The sequence below is a fragment of the Xenopus laevis genome, chromosome 3L, assembly GCF_017654675.1.
Source record: "Xenopus laevis strain J_2021 chromosome 3L, Xenopus_laevis_v10.1, whole genome shotgun sequence".
In the NCBI taxonomy this organism is placed as follows: domain Eukaryota; kingdom Metazoa; phylum Chordata; class Amphibia; order Anura; family Pipidae; genus Xenopus; species Xenopus laevis.
In genome coordinates, this window is record NC_054375.1 from 159585039 (window position 1) to 159610564 (window position 25526).

General features: G+C 43.4%; 1 protein-coding gene across 2 annotated transcripts; it reads left to right on the top strand.

Annotated features, from left to right (window-relative positions):
* Positions 1 to 208: 208 nt before the first annotated feature.
* LOC108711816 (transferrin receptor protein 2) lies at positions 209 to 25317 on the top strand. Of its 2 annotated transcripts, XM_018253889.2 has the most exons (19): positions 209 to 245; positions 7907 to 7947; positions 12479 to 12653; positions 13457 to 13649; positions 16678 to 16818; positions 18219 to 18327; positions 18533 to 18655; positions 19060 to 19140; positions 19306 to 19445; positions 20354 to 20514; positions 20598 to 20717; positions 20799 to 20881; positions 20956 to 21019; positions 21248 to 21315; positions 21623 to 21699; positions 22291 to 22375; positions 22492 to 22719; positions 23155 to 23295; positions 23480 to 25317. In XM_018253889.2, the coding sequence occupies exons 2-19, from the start codon at positions 7915 to 7917 to the stop codon at positions 23711 to 23713; spliced, it is 2256 nt and encodes a 751-aa protein (XP_018109378.1). In that variant the 5' UTR covers positions 209 to 245; positions 7907 to 7914; the 3' UTR covers positions 23714 to 25317. The 2 variants fall into 2 exon arrangements, with proteins under 2 accessions (XP_018109378.1, XP_041443345.1); XM_041587411.1 differs by lacking the exons at positions 209 to 245; positions 7907 to 7947 and adding an exon at positions 9642 to 9734.
* The last annotated feature ends 209 nt before the right edge of the window (positions 25318 to 25526 follow it).

The following is a 25526-nucleotide window of genomic DNA, read 5'->3' on the forward strand; positions in this document are numbered from 1 at the left end:
GTGTCACTGACATATTGGGGGAACTGATGGGAAATTGTCTCATCTCTCCGACACCAACAACTGTCACTTACTGCTCTGACTCCTGCCTGGACTTTGCTTTATTTCATCACCCACCTTTGTGTTTGTGTGTGTGTTTGTGTGTGTGTCTGTGTGTGTGTGTCTGTGTATATGTGTGTGTGTGTGTGTGTGTGTGTGTGTCTGTGTGTGTCTATACTCAGTTTCCAACCTAAAAGCTACGGAGTGAGGTAAGTGTGTGTGTGTGTTATTCCCTTGACAAAGGTGTTGTGCCGAAATGTTGGGGCCATTCTCATTTATTTGGCAGGTGTATCTGCTTCTTGTTGCTCTTTTTCTGCCTTGTGTGCACCGTGGGGGGGACGTATATTATATATTACTGATATGTGCACTTTATTGTCCTTCTAAACACTGTTGTTACTGCTAAATTGTTTTTACAGTAAAGTATTTTCTATTAAACCTGAGTGTAAAAGTTGTTTGTGAGTGTGAAGACCTGGTGACCCTGTGAATATTTAGTTGCTCTGTGTAGGGGTAACTTTACCTTTTTTGCACCTCCAACTATATCTGCCCTCCATTTACTCATATTTCTGTATTTCATCCCTTTATATTAATTCCCCAAATACTGTATTTCATCCCTTTATATTTCCCTCCCATAAATACAGTCGCTGTTTTGTTCTCAGACGTCTCCTGGTCCCACACTGTGTGTATTTATGAAGCTGTCGTTTGTGGGTCAGTCAGTTGGGTGACATGTAAATGCCAGTGGGACATTGATATGGTGGTCAGGGCCCCCCATAAAATAAAACCCATAGATCAAACTGTCAGTCTGGGCTTGGTGGGGATGGGGGGGGGGATGGGAGAAAGTTCTGTCTCTCTAAGTCTATGACAGTCTCTTACATACTGTGCAGCCATAGTCACTGTCTCTTCTCCCAGTAGGACATGGAGTTTCCTCTCTTTTTCTAGTATTTGGGGCTCATCCTCCACTGGCTCGTGGCCACATGGCTGGGTGTGTAGGTCCGTCTGTGACACCCCATGTCAATCTCTGTGGCCACTCAGTCTGTAGTGCGTCGGTATCTGTCTGTCTTTGGGCTTCTGTAGCCTTTTATTCCTCTAATCACAGATGTTTTACTCTTTACATTTCTTTATTGTTTGTGTTATTTGGTGGCAGTCTTGGATGGGAAGGGTGCTGATGAGTTGTTTTTGGGTGCTCATAAATTGTTTCTGGGTGCTGATGAGTTGTTTTTAGGTGCTGATGAGTTATTTCTGCGTGCTGATAAGTTGTTTCTGGGTGCTTATGAGTTGTGTTATATGCTGATGAGTTGTTTTTAGGTGCTGTTGAGTTGTTTCTGGGTGCTGATGAGTTGTTTCTGGGTGCTGATAAATTGTTTCTGGGTGCTGATGAGTTGTTTCTGGGTGCTGATGAGTTGTTTTTGGGTGCATGGTTTGCCCTGGGTCTAGTTGTTCATCCGGGGTTTATAGGTTATGTGGGTGCTGTTGTGATATTATGAAAGTGCCCCCTTGTGTAGGGCAAACAGTAGGGAATCTGCCCAGCGCAGCCTGATGGGGGGAGAGTGAGGAGCTCCGGTGGCCTGGGAGAAGGTGCTGACAGAATTCCACATGTTTCCATTGGGCAGGAGTCTCATTTATATCGGTGTGGGCCATAGAGGAGGATTGGGGTGATGACACTCTCATATATATATTTATATATAATCACTATATAATGGGCACCTTAATAACCTGTGTATCCAGGGGTCCCACTGTCCCTAAAGTTGCTTATACACAGCACTGTACTCATACCAGCCAATCACTGCCTTACCCCATTTCTAACCAAAACCTGGGGCACTGGCCATTGCCTTATGTTCATAATACTAAACAATAATATCAGGCCCCGGGGGGGGCAAGGGAAAGGGCAGTTAATATTAGTCTGATATATCAGGTTGTTTTTGGGATGTGCAGTTCAGACACATTCAGTTCCCTGTCCCTCCCCACGGCTGATAATAACGGAGACTTCCAGGAAAAGTGCAAGTCAGCAATTCCCAACCAATCGGCCCCCGCACCCTTATCTACTGGCACCCCCACCCTCTACTGGAAACTGCTCCCTATCAACTGCTCCCATCACTCAATAACATCACTGACAACTGCCCCACGTACTCGCTCCTCCACAAATATATATATATCTACACTCTGCCAGCTACATACTCACTACTACTATAGTAAGCTCCCAAGTCATTAGCATCAACTACTCAGTACCAGTATAGTAAGCAGTCAAGTCATTAGCAGCAGCTAGATACTCACTACTACTATAGTAAGCAGTCAAGTCATTAGCAGCAGCTAGATACTCACTACCAGTATAGTAAGAGGCCAAGTCATTAGCAGCAGCTAAATACTCACTACCAGTATAGTAAGAGGCCAAGTCATTAGAAGCCAAGAAGCAGCTAGATACTCACTACCAGTATAGTAAGCAGCCAATCATTAGCAGCAGCTAGATACTCACTACCAGTATAGTAAGAGGCCAAGTCATTAGCAGCAGCTAGATACTCACTACCAGTATAGTAAGAGGCCAAGTCATTAGCAGCAGCTAAATACTCACTACCAGTATAGTAAGAGGCCAAGTCATTAGAAGCCAAGAAGCAGCTAGATACTCACTACCATTATAATAAGAGGCCAAGTCATTAGCAGCAGCTAGATACTCACTACCAGTATAGTAAGAGGCCAAGTCATTAGCAGCAGCTAAATACTCACTACCAGTATAGTAAAAGGGCAAGTGATTAGCAATAGCTAAATACTCACTACCAGTATAGATACAAAAGGGAAGTTTGTATAGTAATAAAAGTCTGTCAGGGAAGGACTCGTGGCCACATAGAATGATGAAATAACTGTAATATGATTAATTAAATAATAATGATGTAAAACCCAACAAAATACTGTAATTTTAATAGGAACCAATTAAAGGAAAATGATCTTAATATGATAATAACGTTGTTTTATGTTGTAAAAACAGTTTGTAACAGTCAGAGGGAGAGAGATCTGCTGCTACTGAACAAAATTGTATTTGTAGCTTGTTATAGAAAGAAATCTTCCTGATCCACCTGATTTCCAAGGACTTTTACGTGACACTTAGGGGCAGATTCATCAAGGCTCAAAGGGAAATCGAGGGAATTTTCAAAGTTAAAAAATTTGAAATTCAAAGTAATTTTTGGATGCTTCAACCATCGAATAGGCTACTTTGACTTCGACCTTCGATCGTTTGACTATTCGACCATTCAATAATCAACGTACTGTCTCTTTAAAAAAACCTTCGACTTCAATACTTTGCCAATACTTTGCTATGTTTGCTATGGAGACCTTCCAGAACATGTTCCTAGGTTTTTTGTCATCAAAGGAAAATCGTACGATGCAAAAAATCCCACAATTTCGACTTTGAATTTCGTAGTATTCAATTCGATGGTCGAATTTCGAAGTATTTTCCACTTCGAAATTTGACCCTTGATAAATCTGCCCCTTACTCAACACATCCAACCCCTTCTTGTACCTAATGTATCTCCCACTAAACCCTCTCTGAATATTAAGAATCTCCTTTCTTCTTATCTGAATGGGTGCCCTCTTGTCATACTGGTAAATAAAGCATTAGAGAGATTATTATATGGTCCCCTTATATATTTATCATATCACCCCTTATATATTTATATATAGTGTTCATATCCCCTTATATATTTATATAGTGATCATATCCCCCTTATATATTTAGAATATAGTGATCATATCCCCCTTATATATTTATATATAGTGATCATATCCCCCTTATATATTTATATATAGTGATCATATCCCCCTTATATATTTATATATAGTGATCATATCCCCTTATATATTTATATATAGTGATCATATCCCCCTTATATATTTATATATAGTGATCATATCCCCCTTATATATTTATATATAGTGGTCATATCCCCTTATATATTTATATATAGTGATCATATCCCCCTTATATATTTATATATAGTGTATATCCCCTTATATATTTATATATAGTGATCATATCCCCCTTATATATTTATATATAGTGATCATATCCCCTTATATATTTATATATAGTGATCATATCCCCCTTATATATTTATATATAGTGATCATATCCCCTTATATATTTATATATAGTGATCATATCCCCCTTATATATTTATATATAGTGATCATATCCCCCTTATATATTATATATAGTGATCATATCCCCCTTATATATTTATATATAGTGATCATATCCCCTATAATTTATATAGTATCATATCCCCTTATATATTAATAGTGATCATATCCCCCTTATATATTTATATTATAGTGATCATATCCCCTTATATATTTATATAGTGATCATATCCCCCTATATTATTTATTATAGTATCATATCCCCTTATATATTTATATAGTGATCATATCCCCCTTATATATTTAGAATATAGTGATCATATCCCCCTTATATATTTATATATAGTGATCATATCCCCCTTATATATTTATATATAGTGATCATATCCCCCTTATATATTTATATATAGTGATCATATCCCCTTATATATTTATATATAGTGATCATATCCCCTTATATATTATATATAGTGATCATATCCCCCTTATATATTTATATATAGTGGTCATATCCCCTTATATATTTATATATAGTGATCATATCCCCCTTATATATTTATATATAGTGATCATATCCCCTTATATATTTATATATAGTGATCATATCCCCCTTATATATTTATATATAGTGATCATATCCCCCTTATATATTTATATATAGTGATCATATCCCCCTTATATATTTATATATAGTGATCATATCCCCCTTATATATTTATATATAGTGATCATATCCCCCTTATATATTATATATAGTGATCATATCCCCCTTATATATTTATATATAGTGGTCATATCCCCTTATATATTATATATAGTGATCATATCCCCCTTATATATTATTATAGTGTCATATCCCCCTTATATATTTAGAATATAGTGATCATATCCCCCTTATATATTTATATATAGTGATCATATCCCCCTTATATATTATATATAGTGATCATATCCCCCTTATATATTTATATATAGTGATCATATCCCCTTATATATTTATATATAGTGATCATATCCCCCTTATATATTTATATATAGTGATCATATCCCCCTTATATATTTATATATAGTGGTCATATCCCCTTATATATTTATATATAGTGATCATATCCCCCTTATATATTTATATATAGTGATCATATCCCCTTATATATTTATATATAGTGATCATATCCCCCTTATATATTTATATATAGTGATCATATCCCCCTTATATATTTATATATAGTGATCATATCCCCCTTATATATTTATATATAGTGATCATATCCCCTTATATATTTATATATAGTGATCATATCTCCTTATATATTTATATATAGTGATCATATCCCCCTTATATATTTATATATAGTGATCATATCCCCCTTATATATTAGAATATAGTGATCATATCCCCCTTATATATTTATATATAGTGATCATATCCCCCTTATATATTTATATAGTGTTCATATCCCCTTATATATTATATATAGTGATCATATCCCCTTATATATTTATATAGTGATCATATCCCCTTATATATTTAGAATATAGTGATCATATCCCCCTTATATATTTATATATAGTGATCATATCCCCCTTATATATTTATATATAGTGATCATATCCCCCTTATATATTTATATATAGTGATCATATCCCCCTATATATTTATATATAGTGATCATATCCCCTTATATATTTATATATAGTGATCATATCCCCCTTATATATTTATATATAGTGATCATATCCCCTTATATATTTATATATAGTGATCATATCCCCTTATATATTTATATATAGTGATCATTTCCCCTTAACCGTCTCTTCTCCAATGGTCACTATTACCCAGGGGTTCAATGACTTGCACATTTGCTATAAGTTCTGGCTCATTAGAGATCACTAGATACAGAACAGCATTTTTTCTGGGCCATAAAATTGTCATGTAACAAGTTTAACCCTCATCTCCACTTACATTAGGGGGTCTATAGTGACTCCTACTATTAATTTGCTGGATTCTTTATAATCAGTGAAGAGCTCCACCTACAAAGCTTTAGTCAATCATTTCCCCCAATCATGTCCTCCTATATTTTGGCTTTTAGATCCCGCTGAACAAACATAGATACCCCTCCCCCATTTCTATTGCCCCTGCTCCTCCCAAACAAAGTATAGCCCCCCCCCTGGTAACTGCCCAGTCATGTGACTCATTCAGCCATGTTTCAGTATTACCAGACACAGTTACACGAGTACCAGGAAATACACTCCCCTGTGCAAAGGAAGTAGAGACAGTCACATGAGTACCAGGAAATACACTCCCCCGTGCAAAGGAAGTAAGACAATCATGAGTACCAGGAAATACACTCCCCCGTGCAAAGGAAGTAGAGACAGTCACACGAGTACCAGGAAATACACACACCATGCAAAGGAAGTAGAGTAGAAATACACTCCCTCATGCAAAGGAAGTAGAGACAGTCAGGAGAACCAGGAAATACACTCCCTGTGCAAAGGAAGTAGAGACAGTCACACAAGTACCTGGAAATACACTCCCCCTTGCAAAGGAAGTAGAGAGAGTCACATGAGTAGCAGGAAATACACTCCCTCGTGCAAAGGAAGTAGAGACAGTCACACAAGTACCAGGAAATACACTCCCCCATGCAAAGGAACTAGAGACACTCACACGAGTACCAGGAAATACACTCCCCCGTGCAAAGGAAGTAGAGACAGTCACATGAGTACCAGGAAATACACTCCCCCGTGCAAAGAAAGTAAGACAATCACGAGTACCAGGAAATACACTCCCCCGTGCAAAGGAAGTCGAGACAGTCACACGAGTACCAGGAAATACACACACCATGCAAAGGAAGTAGAGTAGAAATACACTCCCTCATACAAAGGAAGTAGAGACAGTCAGGAGAACAAGGAAATACACTCCCTGTGCAAAGGAAGTAGAGACAGTCACACAAGTACCTGGAAATACACTCCCCCTTGCAAAGGAAGTAGAGAGAGTCACATGAGTAGCAGGAAATACACTCCCTCGTGCAAAGGAAGTAGAGACAGTCACACAAGTACCAGGAAATACACTCCCCCATGCAAAGGAAGTAGAGACACTCACACGAGTACCAGGAAATACACTCCCCCGTGCAAAGGAAGTAGAGAGAGTCACATGAGTAGCAGGAAATACACTCCCTCGTGCAAAGGAAGTAGAGACAGTCACATGAGTAGCAGGAAATACACTCCCTCGTGCAAAGGAAGTAGAGACAGTCACATGAGTAGCAGGAAATATACTCCCTCGTGCAAAGGAAGTAGAGACAGTCACAGGAGTACCTGGAAATACACTCCCCCATGCAAAGGAAGTAGAGACAGTGTGTCATTAATATTATCAATGAAGTACAAACAGTGAATGAGACAAATGGGACAAATATAACAGCCCCCCGTGGCTCAAGGAGTAGGGTACGGGGCCCCTTGCACCTGGGCATGTAGCAACTTATGGAAATGGAATCTGCCAGAGGGGATTGGGATAAATGACAGTTAGAACAAGAGGGTTATTTACCCTTTATGATTAGCCCGTGTGCTACTTGGCTCCCTGACATAATGGGCTTTATCTTTTAATTCTGAAAACAAGAGGGGGGAGGGCAGGAGCCCAGGGCATGACACGCGTGTATCTGTGTGACCGTGTCTGGGCGTGTGTATGGGTGGGCACGTTGGGTGGGACTCACAGCTGCATTAACTGATATGTCTTGTCTGCCTTTCCTCTCAGTGTGAGACATGGACACAGTCAGAGACTTCCTACAGCAAAAGGTGAGTCTGACATTTCCATTCATTTATATTACCCCCATGCCCACTATTCTGCATTATGTACCCGCCTGAAGAGAACCCCTTCCTATGCTGATGGTGAGATCTCCTTTCCTCCCCACCAATGAATCACTCATTCCCCTCTCTTGGTAGGGAATCCCATAACCTGACTGTCCTTACAGTAAAGAACCCCTTCCTATGCTGATGATGAGATCTCCTTTCCTCCCCACCAATGAATAACTCATTCCCCCTCTCTTGGTAGGGAATCCCATAACCTGACTGCCCTTACAGTAAAGAACCCCTTTCTATGCTGATGGTGAAATCTCCTTTCCTCCCCACCAATGAATCACTCATTCCCCCTCTCTTGGTAGGGAATCCCATAACCTGACTGTCCTTACAGTAAAGAACCCCTTCCTATGCTGATGGTGAGATCTCCTTTCCTCCCCACCAATGAATCACTCATTCCCCTCTCTTGGTAGGGAATCCCATAACCTGACTGTCCTTACAGTAAAGAACCCCTTCCTATGCTGATGGTGAAATCTCCTTTCCTCCCCACCAATGAATCACTCATTCCCCTCTCTTGGTAGGGAATCCCATAACCTGACTGACCTTACAGTAAAGAACCCCTTCCTATACTGATGGTGAGATCTCCTTTCCTCCCCACCAATGAATCACTCATTCCCCTCTCTTGGTAGTGAATCCCATAACCTGACTGTCCTTACAGTAAAGAACCCCTTCCTATACTGATGGTGAGATCTCCTTTCCTCCCCACCAATGAATCACTCATTCCCCTCTCTTGGTAGGGAATCCCACAACCTGACTGTCCTTACAGTAAAGAACCCCCTCCTATGCTGATGGTGAGATCTCCTTTCCTCCCCACCAATGAATCACTCATTCCCCCTCTCTTGGTAGGGAATCCCATAACCTGACTGCCCTTACAGTAAAGAACCCCTTCCTATGCTGATGGTGAGATCTCCTTTCCTCCCCACCAATGAATCACTCATTCCCCTCTCTTGGTAGGGAATCCCACAACCTGACTGTCCTTACAGTAAAGAACCCCCTCCTATTCTGATGGTGAGATCTCCTTTCCTCCCCACCAATGAATCACTCATTCCCCTTTCTTGGTAGGAAATCCCATAACCTGACTGTCCTTACAGTAAAGAACCCCTTCCTATGCTGATGGTGAGATCTCCTTTCCTCCCCACCAATGAATCACTCATTCCCCTCTCTTGGTAGGGAATCCCATAACCTGACTGCCCTTACAGTAAAGAACCCCTTCCTATGCTGATGGTGAGATCTCCTTTCCTCCCCACCAATGAATCACTCATTCCCCCTCTCTTGGTAGGGAATCCCATAACCTGACTGCCCTTACAGTAAAGAACCCCTTCCTATGCTGATGGTGAGGTCTCCTTTCTGCCTGAAAGGTCTGAGTGGATTCCTCTTGTCCCCTGTGCCATTCTGTGTTCAGTAAAGTAATATTTATATTTTTACACTGATCATTTATACACTCACCCCAAAAATAACTTTCCAGTCTGCCCCAATATCCTGGGACTGGCTGTGTATAATGAGTCGGGTATCCCTGCCCCAAACCTCAGCTGACTGCTTGAGGGAAAAGTCTATTATTGAGCCTTTGGTTGGTACTTCCAATGGGAATCAATGGCGTACTTTTTAATTGTTCCCATTGGCTAGTTGGAATGTAAGGGGGTGCCCTGTGCAGATATATGTAATCCTATGGGAGAGGCATCCAGGGAGAAATGGCGGGTGTTGAAGAGAGCAGGGGCAAATCCATAAAGGTAAGTGACCCTAATCTGACTGGATCTTAAGGTGATGAGGTGGGACCAATCCAGTCAGCCATTGGCAAGTGTGTGGGAGCTGAAGTCTGTAGTGTGAGAAATGGACCTTCTCTCTATTCCACAACATGGTACCGCTCCTCTAGTAATGACTGGGGCACTGCTAGTACCAATGGGGCAATACTGGAATATCTTTCTGTGTACTGGCAGCAGTCATAGACTAATCAGGGGGTGCTTTGTTATTTCAGCCTTAGTTATAGACATGGGGCCACATTCAGTACAGACCTATCTCCCTGATTATCCCATGAAATCAACATTCAAGTCTATGGGAAGAACTGAATTAAGAGAATTGAATCTCATTTATCACAAGATCAACCATAAATTACTGTTTTCTCATTGATTTGAATCTGCTGCAAGTTTTCTCTGTCAGGGGGAATCATAGCAAATCTATAAATACACCCCTAAAATTACTCACCCCAAATCTCCCCCTAAATGACCTTCAGACTGGGCCCCCTTAGCTCATAACAAGGTTACAGATATATAGAAACATTGGGGTGTCACCCTGCTATAGTTCCAGGGGTACCCAGGGTACAAATAAGCACTCACCCCAAATCTCCCCCTAACTGACCTTCAGACTGGGCCCCCTTAGCTCATAACAAGGTTACAGATATATAGAAACATTGGGGTAACAGTCACCCTGCTATAGTTCCAGGGGTACCCAGGGTACAAATAAGCACTCACCCCAAATCTCCCCCTAACTGACCTTCAGACTGGGTCCCCTTAGCTCATAACAAGGTTACAGATATATAGAAACATTGGGGTGTCACCCTGCTATAGTTCCAGGGGTACCCAGGGTACAAATAAACACTCACCCCAAATCTCCCCTAACTGGCCTTCAGACTGGGCCCCCTTAGCTCATAACAAGGTTACAGATATATAGAAACATTGGGGTGTCACCCTGCTATAGTTCCAGGGGTACCCAGGGTACAAATAAGCACTCACCCAAATCTCCCCCTAACTGACCTTCAGACTGGGCCCCCTTAGCTCATAACAAGGTTACAGATATATAGAAACATTGGGGTGTCACCCTGCTATAGTTCCAGGGGTACCCAGGGTACAAATAAACACTCACCCCAAATCTCCCCCTAACTGACCTTCAGACTGGGCCCCCTTAGCTCATAACAAGGTTACAGATATATAGAAACATTGGGGTAACAGTCACCCTGCTATAGTTCCAGGGGTACCCAGGGTACAAATAAACACTCACCCCAAATCTCCCCCTAACTGACCTTCAGACTGGGCCCCCTTAGCTCATAACAAGGTTACAGATATATAAAAACATTGGGGTGTCCCCCTGCTATAGTTCCAGGGGTACCCAGGGTACAAATAAACACTCACCCCAAATCTCCCCCTAACTGGCCTTCAGACTGGGCCCCCTTAGCTCATAACAAGGTTACAGATATATAGAAACATTGGGGTGTCACCCTGCTATAGTTCCAGGGGTACCCAGGGTACAAATAAGCACTCACCCCAAATCTCCCCCTAACTGACCTACAGACTGGGCCCCCTTAGCTCATAAAAAGGTTACAGATATATAGAAACATTGGGGTGTCACCCTGCTATAGTTCCAGGGGTACCCAGGGTACAAATAAACACTCACCCCAAATCTCCCCCTAACTGACCTTCAGACTGGGCCCCCTTAGCTCATAACAAGGTTACAGATATATAGAAACATTGGGGTGTCACCCTGCTATAGTTCCAGGGGTACCCAGGGTACAAATAAGCACTCACCCCAAATCTCCCCCTAACTGACCTTCAGACTGGGCCCCCTTAGCTCATAACAAGGTTACAGATATATAGAAACATTGGGGTGTCACCCTGCTATAGTTCCAGGGGTACCCAGGGTACAAATAAACACTCACCCCAAATCTCCCCCTAACTGGCCTTCAGACTAGGTTCCCTTAGCTCATAACAAGGTTACAGATATATAGAAACATTGGGGTGTCACCCTGCTATAGTTCCAGGGGTACCCAGGGTACAAATAAGCACTCACCCCAAATCTCCCCCTAACTGACCTTCAGACTGGGCCCCCTTAGCTCATAACAAGATTACAGATATATAGAAACATTGGGGTAACAGTCACCCTGCTATAGTTCCAGGGGTACCCAGGGTACAAATAAGCACTCACCCCAAATCTCCCCCTAACTGACCTTCAGACTGGGCCCCCTTAGCTCATAACAAGGTTACAGATATATAGAAACATTGGGGTGTATATGTATGATATATACGGTACATTGGGACTGCTCTAGTATATACTGTATACAGTGTGAGTGGTCCCTAAGCTCAGGTGAGTGACAGTATGACAGAGCATGTGCTGGGAATCAGTAGAGAAAAACATGGTGGCCACTGGGGAATCTTTCCTGACACGTTTTCCCAGCTAAAGGGCTGCAGGTCCGGTGATACAGAACCCAAAATCATCATTTGCAGCATTTCTTGCTTAACAGTTTGTTAAGTGTTAGTTCCCCTTTAAGGGCTGTAACGGAACACTGAGAGTGGATAACCCCTTACAATAACATTGCTGAATTCCCAGAGAGGTGTTACCCCTGCAGGAGACCAGGATATTTCAGGCAGAGTGAGTGGCTCCCCTGCAGAGCTTACACTCTAACGTGTATGTGGGTGTATGAGGGGCTTGTGGATAAGACAAGGGGGGCAGTGTCATATAAACTCTACTGTATGTGTTTCTCCAGCTCCCCATGCAGGGGGCCTCCTATTCAATCTACCGTGGGGCGGAGGATGAGGAGGAACTGCACATTGAGGAGCCGTCAGGAAACCCCAATAACTCACATGGGAGAAAGAAAACCTCTCGACTGTCGCCCACCCTCCAGAAATACATCATCGGCATCGTTCTTGTAGCGTTTGTGGGTCAGTATATTATACGGGCTGTACCATTTGCCCCCATAAATGCCCAAGTGTGGGGCTCCTCTACAGTCATGCTGATGGAATCCCCCCTCCTCCACATACAACTGTCTGCTACTTACTGTATAGACTGCCTGTAGGTTACCCTTCCCCCACAGTTACCCCTAAACTCACTGATAAGTCTGTGTGTAAGTGATATGAGAGACTCAGTACTACTATACGCAGCTGGATGTGAGTGATAGAATGTTGCACGTGGGTGTGTTTATAGTGTGATTTCCCAATCTCTACCCCTCCCCCGTGTACAAACATTGGGCAGACCGAGTGTCTTGTGCCACATACAGATCAATAGGGTTGTGTTTGTATTGGGCGCCCGCTGGTCTCATCAACTGCCCACCACCAACCTCCCTTTGTACATAGGAAAGTGGGGGCAGAGGGTGGGGGTACATTCTCTCATGGGGTTCTGTATTTAAGGTTCCACATTAGGGAGTAAAATAGTTGTTGTGGGAAGAAGTTGTACTGGCACTTACATACATTAGACAGGTACAAATAAAGTTACACATACATTAGACAGGTATAAGGAAGGGACGGATGCCTTTTTACTGATTTTATCCAAGGACTGGTCTGGTTTCCATTTTGGGGTCAGAAGGGAGTTTTCCGTTGGAAGTTGGTGGGGAATATTTATCATGAAGGTCGGGATGTTCTATTTATTACCAGCAGGGAAACCCTCACTCTCAGTCATTGTCACTGAATAAAGTGGGAGATAGGTGACCAGTACCTTTATCGAGCCCTTGTTTCATTGTGTCCTACAGCCTTTATACTGGGGTTTGTGGCAACAAGGAGACCCTGCGCCTCATGTGACTATAACACAGCAGAGCTGTCCCAAGATAAAGACCCCTATGAATCATGGGACCAACAAGACCCCACCAACATGGACTGGAACGACCTCAGAGACCTACTCAGGAAATACCTGCGGGATGGTCAGATGATTAATGATGTCATCAGGTGATGTAAAGAGATAGTACTTCTGGGTGTCTGTCCCTCCCCCTGCAGGGTGATACAGTGACACAGACAGAAGGAGAGTCCCTCCCCCTGCAGGGTGATGCAGTGACACAGACAGAAGGAGAGTCCCTCCCCCTGCAGGGTGATACAGTGACACAGACAGGAGAGTCCCTCCCCCTGCAGGGTGATACAGTGACACAGACAGAAGGAGAGTCCCTCCCCCTGCAGGGTGATACAGTGACACAGACAGAAGGAGAGTCCCTCCCCCTGCAGGGTGATACAGTGACACAGACAGAAGGAGAGTCCCTCCCCCTGCAGGGTGATACAGTGACACAGAGAGAAAGAGAGTCCCTCCCCCTGCAGGGTGATACAGTGACACAGACAGAAGGAGAGTCCCTCCCCCTGCAGGGTGATACAGTGACACAGACAGAAGGAGAGTCCCTCCCCCTGCAGGGTGATACAGTGACACAGACAGAAGGAGAGTCCCTCCCCCTGCAGGGTGATACAGTGAGACAGACAGAAGGAGAGTCCCTCCCCCTGCAGGGTGATACAGTGACACAGACAGAAGGAGAGTCCCTCCCCTGCAGGGTGATACAGTGACACAGACAGAAGGAGAGTCCCTCCCCCTGCAGGGTGATACAGTGACACAGACAGAAAGAGAGTCCCTCCCCGTGCAGGGTGATACAGTGACACAGACAGAAGGAGAGTCCCTCCCCCTGCAGGGTGATACAGTGACCCCTTCAGAAGGAGAGTCCCTCCCCCTGCAGGGTGATACAGTGACACAGACAGAAGGAGACTCCCTCCCCCTGCAGGGTGATACAGTAACACAGACAGAAGGAGAGTCCCGCCCCCTGCAGGGTGATACAGTGACACAGACAGAAGGAGACTCCCTCCCCCTGCAGGGTGATACAGTAACACAGACAGAAGGAGAGTCCCACCCCCTGCAGGGTGATACAGTGACACAGACAGAAGGAGACTCCCTCCCCCTGCAGGGTGATACAGTAACTCAGACAGAAGGAGAGTCCCGCCCCCTGCAGGGTGATAGTGAGACAGACAGAAGTAGAGTCCCTCCCCCTGCAGGGTGATACAGTGACACAGACAGAAGGAGAGTCCCTCCCCCTGCAGGGTGATACAGTGACACAGACAGAAGGAGAGTCCCTCTCCCTGCAGGGTGATACAGTGACACAGACAGAAGGAGAGTCCCTCCCCCTGCAGGGTGATACAGTGACACAGACAGAAGGAGACTCCCTCCCCCTGCAGGGTGATACAGTGACACAGACAGAAGGAGAGTCCCTCCCCCTGCAGGGTGATACAGTGACACAGACAGAAGGAGAGTCCCTCGCCCTGCAGGGTGATACAGTAACACAGACAGAAGGAGAGTCCCTCCCCCTGCAGGGTGATACAGTAACACAGACAGAAGGAGAGTCCCTCCCCCTGCAGGGTGATACAGTGACACAGACAGAAGGAGAGTCCCTCCCCCTGCAGGGTGATACAGTGACACAGACAGAAGGAGAGTCCCTCGCCCTGCAGGGTGATACAGTAACACAGACAGAAGGAGAGTCCCGCCCCCTGCAGGGTGATACAGTGACACAGACAGAAGGAGAGTCCCTCCCCCTGCAGGGTGATACAGTAACACAGACAGAAGGAGAGTCCTTCCCCCTGCAGGGTGATACAGTTACACAGACAGAAGGAGAGTCCCGCCCCCTGCAGGGTGATACAGTGACACAGACAGGAGAGTCCCGCCCCCTGCAGGGTGATACAGTGACACAGACAGAAGGAGAGTCCCGCCCCCTGCAGGGTGATACAGTGACACAGACAGAAGGAGAGTCCCGCCCCCTGCAGGGTGATACAGTGACACAGACAGAAGGAAAGTCCCGCCCCCTATAGGGTGATACAGTGACACAGACTTTGATCACAAACAAAAATATAGTTGACTTGTAATTAATGTTCACTCACTAGTATTACCCAATTTCAGGCTGTGTATAGGGATATAAAGCAGAATAGGACACACTACATTACTGAAATGAATTGAGATGTAATGATATAAGTGCTCAGTGCTATTATAATCATATGCTCAGTTCTCTATCAATTTAGCACCAACATACAATTCATGGTATTTCAATCCATTGTGTTATATACAAATAATTAAAATGATTAAAGTGCTTAAGTGCTATAAATGAGGTGCTGTGACTTTAAATAAAATGTATCTACTCACAACTGATGAATAATCTAAAAGTTCCTGGTTCTTATAGGAATTAAATAAGGTGCTAGTGCTGTAGTTATAAGTTTAAAGTGAGTTCATGGTATCAAACAATTAGAAATAAAGAGTCAGCAATTCATAAATAAAAGTTAGAAATGAGAGAATAGTCTAGAGGTGGAGTTGTCCTGTAGATACTGACTGTGTTGTTCTGAGCCCTGGGACATCACACGTGGTTTATCTCTTTTTATTGATCATTAACAGATTACATTACAGTAAGTTATTTTTCAGTACCAATACAATAGAACAATTAAGCTATGTAGTTAAGTGAACATGGTGATGTCATAATATGTGAGATGTTATACAAACCATTGTCTAAATAAAAACAATCTTAATTACAACACAGTAAATGCAAATAAAATAAGGGTATAACAAACCTGAAATAAGATTAAAGTTTAAAGTTTGAATAGAATTAGAACTTAAAATTAATGCTTAAAGACTAAAATTAAAATATCTCTGCTTTAATTCCTATAAGAACCAGGAACTTTTAGATTATTCATCAGTTGTGAGTAGATACATTTTATTTAAAGTCACAGCACCTCATTTATAGCACTTAAGCACTTTAATCATTTTAATTATTTGTATATAACACAATGGATTGTAATACCATGAATTGTATGTTGGTGCTAAATTGATCTGAGCATATGATTATAATAGCACTAAGCACTTCTATCATTACATCTCAATTCATTACAGTAAGCTAGTGTGGGGTTGTACTGCTGTGTCTAGTTCTCAGTAGAGTGATACAGACTGACAGGGTTTGTTGATGTACAGGATGGTGAGTGAGGGGCCACACGCGGCCGGATCAGAAGAGGACAGGGCACTGGCTCAGATGGTGCTGGAGAAGCTGAAGACCTTCTATCTGGATCACACATGGGTAGAAAGTCACTTTGCAGAGCTGCCGTTTCCAGACAGGTAAATGTTACCCCTGGGCCTGCCCACTAGGATCAGATCCTACAGACTGTTCCCCCTACCCTTCCTCAAACAGACACTAAACACTGCCCCCCCATCCTTCCCCAAACAAATTCTACAGACTATTCCCCTTTATCCCTACCCAAGCAGATCCCTACAGACTATTCCCCTTTATCCCTACCCAAACAGATCCCTACAGACTGGTCCACCTTCCCCAAATAGATCCTACAGACTGTCCTCCCTTATCCTTCCCCAAACAGATCCTACAGACTGTTTCCCCTTCCCCAACAGATCCCTACAGACGGTTCCGACCTTATCCTTCCCCAAACAAATCCCTACAGACTGTTCCCCCCTATCCTTCCCCATACAGATCCTACAGATTGTTTCCCCCTATCCTTCCACAAACAGACCCTACAGACTGTTCCACCTTCGCCCAAACAGATCCTACAGACTGTTCACCCTTATCCTTCCTAAAACAGATTCTACACATTGTTCCCCCTATCCTTCCCCACACAGACCCTACAGACTATTCCACCCCCATCCTTCCCCATACAGATCCTACAGACTGTTCCCACCTATCCTTCCACAAACAGTCCCTACAGACTGTTCTACCTTCCCCAAATAGATACTACAGACTGTCCTCCGTTATACTTTCCTAACAGATCCCTACAGACTGTTCACATCTTTCATTTCGCAAACAGATCCTACAGACAGTTTCCCCTTATCCTTCACCAAACAGATCCTACAGACTGTTCCCCCTTATCCTTCCTCAAACAGATCCTACAGACTGTTCCCCCTTATCCTTCCCCAAACACATCCCTACAGACTGTTCCCCCTTATCCTTCCCCAAATAGACCCTACAGACTGTCCCCCCCTATCCTTCCTCAAACAGATCCTACAGACTGTTCCCCCTTATCCTTCCCCAAACACATCCCTACAGACTGTTCCCCCCTATCCTTCCCCAAATAGACCCTACAGACTGTTCCCCCTTATCCTTCCCCAAATAGACCCTACAGACTGTTCCCCCCTATCCTTCCTCAAACAGATCCTACAGACTGTTCCCCCTTATCCTTCCCCAAACACATCCCTACAGACTGTTCCCCCTTATCCTTCCCCAAACAGATCATACAGACTGTTCCCTCTTATCCTTCCCCAAACAGATCATACAGACTGTTCCCCCTTATCCTTCCCCAAACAGATCATACAGACTGTTCCCCCTTATCCTTCCCCAAACAGATCCTACAGACTGTTCTCCCCTATCCTTCCTCAAACAGATCCTACAGACTGTTCTCCTTATCATTCTGCAAACAGATTCTTCGCCCTTATTTCCAAAACAGATCCCCACAGATCATCCGCCCTAATCCTAGATTTTACCCGTTCACTGATTGGTTGTAATATTTCAGGAAGCGCCCCAGTTTCCTGGAGGTGACGGTGAATGGGACAACAAAAGAGAGTATTGAGATGGGTGACTCAGACGTGTACTGTCCATACAGCACAGAGGGAGACGTGTCGGTAATAGAATTAATTTTGCCCTTTATTGGTGCTGCCATGTGAGAACTCATGAGTGTGAGTGCCGGCCTGTGATCTATGTAAGATTGATGGTACAAGTGTGTGTGTGAGTGGGAGTACAAGCCTATCAGAGTTCATGTGCATGCAGGAGTGAGGATAGATAGGTTGCACAGTACATGATCACACTCAGCCAAGTGTTTGCACACAGGGGGGCTTGCTGTATGCCCAGTATGGCCGGAGAGAGGATTTCCAGAGGTTGGCAGAACTGGGACTGGATCCTAAGGAGCAGCTGGTCATTGTCCGTACGGGATTTATCAGCTTTGCCCAGAAGGTGAGTGGATACAGCTTGGTATTATTGCTGCTGGGCACTATAATGGCCAATATAATTCTCATACAGATTGTGGGTGGGGCTGCTGGGTGGAGAGTATATATCCCATAGGGTATCATTAGGCACAGAGCAGCCAGGGAACAAGCTGGGTACAAATGCCCAGGGAAATGGCAATTTCTTCCTAATTATGGTTATAGTGAAGGGTGCAGGGAGTTATATCATGTACCAGGCTAGAGACGCACCTAGAGGGAGTCATGGGAAAATGCTAACAGTCCCCAAACTCTTAGAGCAGAATGAGGCATCCAGACTGCCATGTTTTGACAGAAAGAAAGTATTTTGGGCTAGTCACAGCAGAATATCAGGGTCCCATAGAGATTAAGATTAATATGTACGGTCTGTTATTTTAGGTGGCTAATGCAGAGGCTGCGGGTGCAGCTGGAGTCCTGATTTACCCCGAATCACCCAATGACTTTGCTGTGTATGGACATGTAAGTGCCCAACCCCTCTCCTCTATCCCCTTTATCCTAGATCTCAGCAAAATATACCCCCTCCTTTAAGCCACAGCTTACTTTACCCCCCAGGATATTCCTCCTTAACCACTTTATCCTAAGTGCCCACAGAGCGTAGTCCCTTCATCTTGATTCTCATTTCAGGTCCATCTTGGCACTGGAGATCCAAATTCTCCAGGATTCCCTTCTTTCAACCATACACAGTTCCCACCCATGAAATCAGCAGGACTTCCCAAAATACCTGCTCAGCCAATCAGCAGCGAAACTGCACGGAAACTGTTTAGGTACTGGTTCCCAATCATCTGCCCACTTTAGAACACTGCTAATGAACATGGTACAGGCAACTCCATGTGCTGATATCTGTTACACATGTAGGACTGATATCAAGGTGGCACCAACTGTTGGAGCCAACTGGCACCGACCCATAGAAATATAGTCAGTGCTTTGTAGATATCAGTGATTAGCTGGTACCAGAATGTCTCTTTCAAACTCATCTGTCTTTATGCTTGGTGCACAAAATGCACATTGTTGTCCTCAATGGAGGGTCCCTTTTACTTTAGATGTAGAGTCTTGCCTTGAGGAGTTACCCACCAATGTTGGGCCATTCTCTTACTGAGTGGTTGTTTATTGGCCCCAATGTACAGATCTGAGCACTCCTCATGACACCTCATTACTTTCCTGTTGCTTTGGTATTGGGTCTTTTATTTAAGCTGGTATGTGCCACCTTTCTGTGTGCTGGTCTGGCCCAGTCCGGGTACCCACTCACTTTCAAGGCTCCTTTGACATTCTTGTATTCCTTGTCCTTTATACAAATGTCACAGTTTCAGTCTAGTGGTACAGAGTTCTGAGCACCCCTAGTTTACGTTTCAGAGGTGGTGGAAATCAAGCAGCAGTATGAATGTGTTTCCCCAACATTCACGTCCCCCCCTCTCTTTCATGCACATTGCACAGTCCAAAAATCACTGCCTTTCCCATGGAACTGATATTCTTGTCCAAGATGTTCTTGTTCATTGTTCTACTTTCCCCTTCTTGTTCCTCTTGTTCTTGGGTTTAAGACATGGGACCAGTAAAGAACGACCTGTTCTGGGTTGAGCTTTGGGGTTGGGGATAGTGATTCAGTGAGTGAGGAGACAAGGGAAGGTTTGAGTTGCTTCTCCATTTAATTACATTTCCCCCTTCTCCAACTTATCAGGAAGCTCATTGGTGTCCAGTATCCCTCATTCAGCAACGCAGACTCCATCTTTTCAAAGTTTAAGAATCCTAAACTGAACTTGCGCCTTGTAGTTAAGAATGTGAAACGCAGTGTGGAACTTATAAATGTGTTTGGCAGTTTGACGGGACTCGTTGAGCCAGGTAAGGAAACAGCTTAGATTGAGCCGAATTTGAAAACAGAATTCTTTCCCTCTGTGACTTCTCTCTTCTCCTCATTCTCTCAGAACATTACATTGTTGTTGGAGCTCAGAGAGACTCTTTGGGTCCAGGGGCCGCTAAGTCGGCAGTAGGCACCGCCATCTTGTTAGAATTGGCACGTACTATATCCATGATGGTCCATAATGGTGAGTACTGGAACATCTAAGAGTGCCACAGGAACGGATGAGAGGATTTGGGTATTTTATATCTGTGTTTTTATGTTCAAGGGTTCAAGCCTCGCCGCAGCTTACTCTTTGTTAGTTGGGATGCTGGAGATTTTGGAAGCATTGGTGCCACAGAGTGGCTAGAGGTATGCCTGTGCCATATTCATATGCTTTATCCTATTGGCTGGACTCAGTGTGAGAGGTTTTCTCTGTGTTCCAGGGGTATCTCAGCATGTTGCACCTGAAGGCAGCTGCCTATGTCAGTGTTGATTCTGCAGTTCTAGGTAATGTAGGTTTGGATTTATACTACATACTACTTACATACACACTCATGCATATCTCTTACAATCTATGTTACAGACACCATGATGCCATAATGTATTTTGCCGCACCTAGATTTACTAGCGGCATCCCTAGATGTAAATCAGGCCAGAATTGCTCCAGATAACTACAATTGCCCTTGGGATTTTCCTGCTGATTCCTTATTAATACACGTGTGTTCTTGTATTCAGGAGATGAGAGGTTTATTGCCAGGACAAGTCCGCTATTCAAGAGCTTAATCAAGAACATAATAAAGCAGGTAAGTGTAGATGATACACAATCATTTGTTAATGGTGGAAGGAAGGCAAAGGTGGAACATGGGAGAAGTGGAAATAGGAGTTGGATGAAAGAAGAGAAAGAGTGGATGGAGGGAAAGGATGGGAATAGTAAGAGTGGAGAAGGATTAAGAGTGGATTTTGATTGAGACAAAGGAGACAACCCTAAGCAAGAATGGGTTCCCCAGCACAATAAGAGTAGGGCATAATGATATTCCAGAGTTCCAGGTCCCACAGCAGGATAGTCTGGAAAATGAGTGATGCATCTGTGCAATATTCTCTGATTCACAGGTAGAGAACCCTCGGCGCAGCCAGCAAAATATCTATGAAAATGCTGTGTCCAAAAATAAAATGTGGGAAACAGAAGAGTAAGTGGCTCATATATATTCTCCAGGAGTTAGTCTCTCTCTCTCACTGACACCATTTCCCAGCAGCTCTGTATAACCTCTTCCCAAAGCTCCTCCTTCTGTCTCTTCCATAGAACCCTCCTTCTAGCTCCTCCTACTGTTCCATATAACCCTCCCTCTAGCTCCTCCTACTGTCTGTTCCATATAACCCTCCTTTAGCTCCTCCTACTGTTCCATATAACCCCTTACTCTATCTCCTCCTGCTATTTCATATAACCCTCCCTCTAGCTCCTCCTTCTATTTCATATTTCCCTCCCTCTAGCTCCTCCTACTGTTCCATATTACCCTCCCACTAGCTCCTCCTACTGTTCCATATAACCCTTCCTCTAGCTCCTCCTACTATCTGTTCCATATAACCCTCCCTCTAGCTCCTCCTACTGTCTGTTCCATATAACCCTCCTCTAGCTCCTCTTTCTGTTCCATATAAGCCTCCCTCTAGCTCCTCCTACTGTTCCATATAACCCTCCTCTAGCTCCTCCTTCTGTTCCATATAACAGTCCCTCTAGCTCCTCCTACTGTCTGTTCCATATATAATTTGTTTCTTCTCCCCAGTTTGCAGCCTCTCTTGATGGACACCAGTGCTTTTGCCTTTACTGCATTTGGAGGGGTACCTGCAGTGGAACTTTCATTTGCAGAGGTGAGATTTAGGCATAAGTGCTTACACCCACAGCAGTTACATAACGTTTTTAGGCTGGCCTATGAATGTCATAGTGTGAACCTGTTAGTGACCCAGGTTCCTCCCATTTCATGCAGATGGAGCAGCCTTACCAGTACTTGGACAGCCGATCTGATAATTACAATAATCTCAATGATGTGGTGGGGGGCAGATTGGCTGCGGTGTCCCTCAGCATGGCAGAAGTAGTAGGACTAATATTAATCAAACTCTCCCATGATCACATCCTACCCCTGGATTATTCTGCTTATAACAACGAACTTCTCCAGCATGTGATAGACTTGAACCAATACAGCAGCAAGTTCCAGGTGAGTCAATCCTCTCCTATACAGATGAGCCAACCACAACCTATTCAGGTGAGCCAATCCCCTCCTATTCAGGTCAGCCAACCAAGTTGATCACATAGAGGTCAGCTAAGCACACCCTATTAAGGAGATTGGGTAGACTGGTATGGAAATGGGAACATGGGTCCCTACAAGGCCACAGATGCCTCTCTCCTCTCTGCCACGCATGAATTCATACCTGAATTGTAAAGGAAAAAGAACAAAAGGCCGTTGGCTTCATGCTAAGAATAAACCAAGTCCAAAATGTCATACATTTAAAAAAAATTGGGGTACATCTCTGACTCACTCAACTTGTAGCTCCGCCAAAACACTCCCCTAATTAGAAAACAATGGAGAAACCTAATGGCAGGATTACACTGCCCCACAACAAATTGTTCATCATGTTGCCCAACCCCACAGGAACAAGGCCTCACCCTCCAATGGCTTTCATCAGCCCGGGGTGACTACACACGGGCAACACAGACCCTGAGGAAGGCTCTCAGCCTATCAGACCTGAGCAACGAGAAACTCATTCAGTCCTTCAATGTGCGCATCATGAGGGTGAGCAATAGTTCAGTTTATCTCCTGTTTAAATGATATTTTAGTAGACTTACAATATGGCCCCTTAGCTGGAAAACCTCTGGCCTGGAGAAGTCTGGACAACAGATTGTATATTGTGATGCTGTTGCTATTATGTCTATTAACTAATCCTCAAACTTCTCTCTTCCTACTTGTGTTTCTATAGGTGGAATTCTATTTCCTGTCCCAGTATGCCTCTGCCACTGAATTCCCATATCGGCACATTCTGATTGGCCGGGGAGAACACACTTTCCAAGCTCTGATTGATCACCTGAAGAACAGTCCTGAGAATATCAATGTGGGGCTCCTGCGCAAACAACTTGCTCTTTTTACCTGGACGGTGAAGGGGGCAGCCAATGCCCTGAGTGGGGAAGTTTGGGAAATCCAAAGGAGCTTCTAGGTTCCCCTGGGTTTAACAAGGGTTTGATAATGAACACTCATTGGTACTCACTGGTTATACACATAATGGAGGGTATATACCAAAGTATTCCCATCGTTTGACGCTTTGCCTTTCCTTACATGGAGTACAGTCCTCACCTTTCCAAATTGCCTTTCACTGTGGGGACTATTCATTGATGAGTTGGACTCCAAAAATGGTACTTTATGGGCCTGCAGGTGATTGGTCACTCAAGTGACTGGCTTGTTGAGCTTTGCATTCTGTAAAGAAGAGTGAGAAAGTAGTAGTAACTTTGGTACAAACTCACAATTAGTAATAACTTCACCAGAGTGTTCATTACCAGCCCCTATGCACCAAACCTCTAATTGTCTCATTTATACCTTCATTTATCAGTGACAGTGCTCACTATCAATCATATTGTGTTGTGCATAGTTATTACCTTGTATGTTGCGCCAGATTCATCATATGTGTTCATTTATCAGTGACAGTGCTCACTATAAATCATACTGTGTCGGGAATAGTAATTGTTACCTTGTCTGTGGTGCCAGATTCATCGTATGTGTTAATTTATCAGTGACAGTGCTCACTATAAATTATACTGTCGGGGATAGAAATTGTTACCTTTTTGTGGTGCCAGATTCATCGTATGTGTTAATTTATCAGTGACAGTGCTCACTATAAATGATACTGTCGGGGATAGTAATTGTTACCTTGTTTGTGGTGCCAGATTCATCATATCTGTTAATTTATCAGTGACAGTGCTCACTATAAATCATACTGTGTATAATAATTGTTTCCTTGTTTGTGGTGCCAGATTCATCATATGTGTTAATTTATCAGTGACAGTGCTCACTATAAATCATACTGTGTCGGGAATAGTAATTGTTACCTTGTTTGTGGTGCCAGATTCATCGTATGTGTTCATTTATCAGTGACAGTGCTCACTATAAATGATACTGTCGGGGATAGTAATTGTTACCTTGTTTGTGGTGCCAGATTCATCATATGTGTTCATTTATCAGTGACAGTGCTCACTATAAATCATATTGTGTTGTGCATAGTTATTACCTTGTCTGTGGTGCCAGATTCATCATATGTGTTCATTTATCAGTGACAGTGCTCACTATAAATCATACTGTGTCGGGAATAGTAATTGTTACCTTGTCTGTGGTGCCAGATTCATCGTATGTGTTAATTTATCAGTGACAGTGCTCACTATAAATTATACTGTCGGGGATAGAAATTGTTACCGTGTTTGTGGTGCCAGATTCATCATATGTGTTCATTTATCAGTGACAGTGCTCACTATAAATCATACTGTGTCGGGAATAGTAATTGTTACCTTGTTTGTGGTGCCAGATTCATCATATGTGTTCATTTATCAGTGACAGTGCTCACTATAAATCATACTGTGTCGGGAATAGTAATTGTTACCTTGTTTGTGGTGCCAGATTCATAGTATGTGTTCATTTATCAGTGACAGTGCTCACTATAAATCATACTGTGTATAATAATTGTTACCTTGTATGTTGCGCCAGATTCAAGAGACCGTGACCAATGCAAGAGACCCTATAAATTGCCTGTGCATATTGCTTTTTTTGACTTCAGCTGTTGTGTATCTCTTCTATATATTCTATATACTCTTCTATATTCTATGCCCTCACACAATCACAATGTCTTCTTCCTTCCCAAACTGCTTATTCTCTGCCTCTATCCATGTACCCCAGCCAGAGATCCAAGTGGGGGGACCATGTGACCATTCTGATCCAAAAGTCTATCGCTAGCCAAATACCCCTGTTTCTCTTGCACTGAGCCC

Excerpts from the sequence above, each read along its gene's own strand:
- LOC108711816 (XM_041587411.1), top strand. The coding sequence starts at position 9,696 with ATGGCGGGTGTTGAAGAGAGCAGGGGCAAATCCATAAAG. Across the intron at positions 19,141-19,305 it reads ACTTTGCTGTGTATGGACAT|GTCCATCTTGGCACTGGAGA; the intron begins GTAAGTGCCCAA and ends TTCTCATTTCAG. Across the intron at positions 20,718-20,798 it reads ATCCATGATGGTCCATAATG|GGTTCAAGCCTCGCCGCAGC; the intron begins GTGAGTACTGGA and ends TTTATGTTCAAG.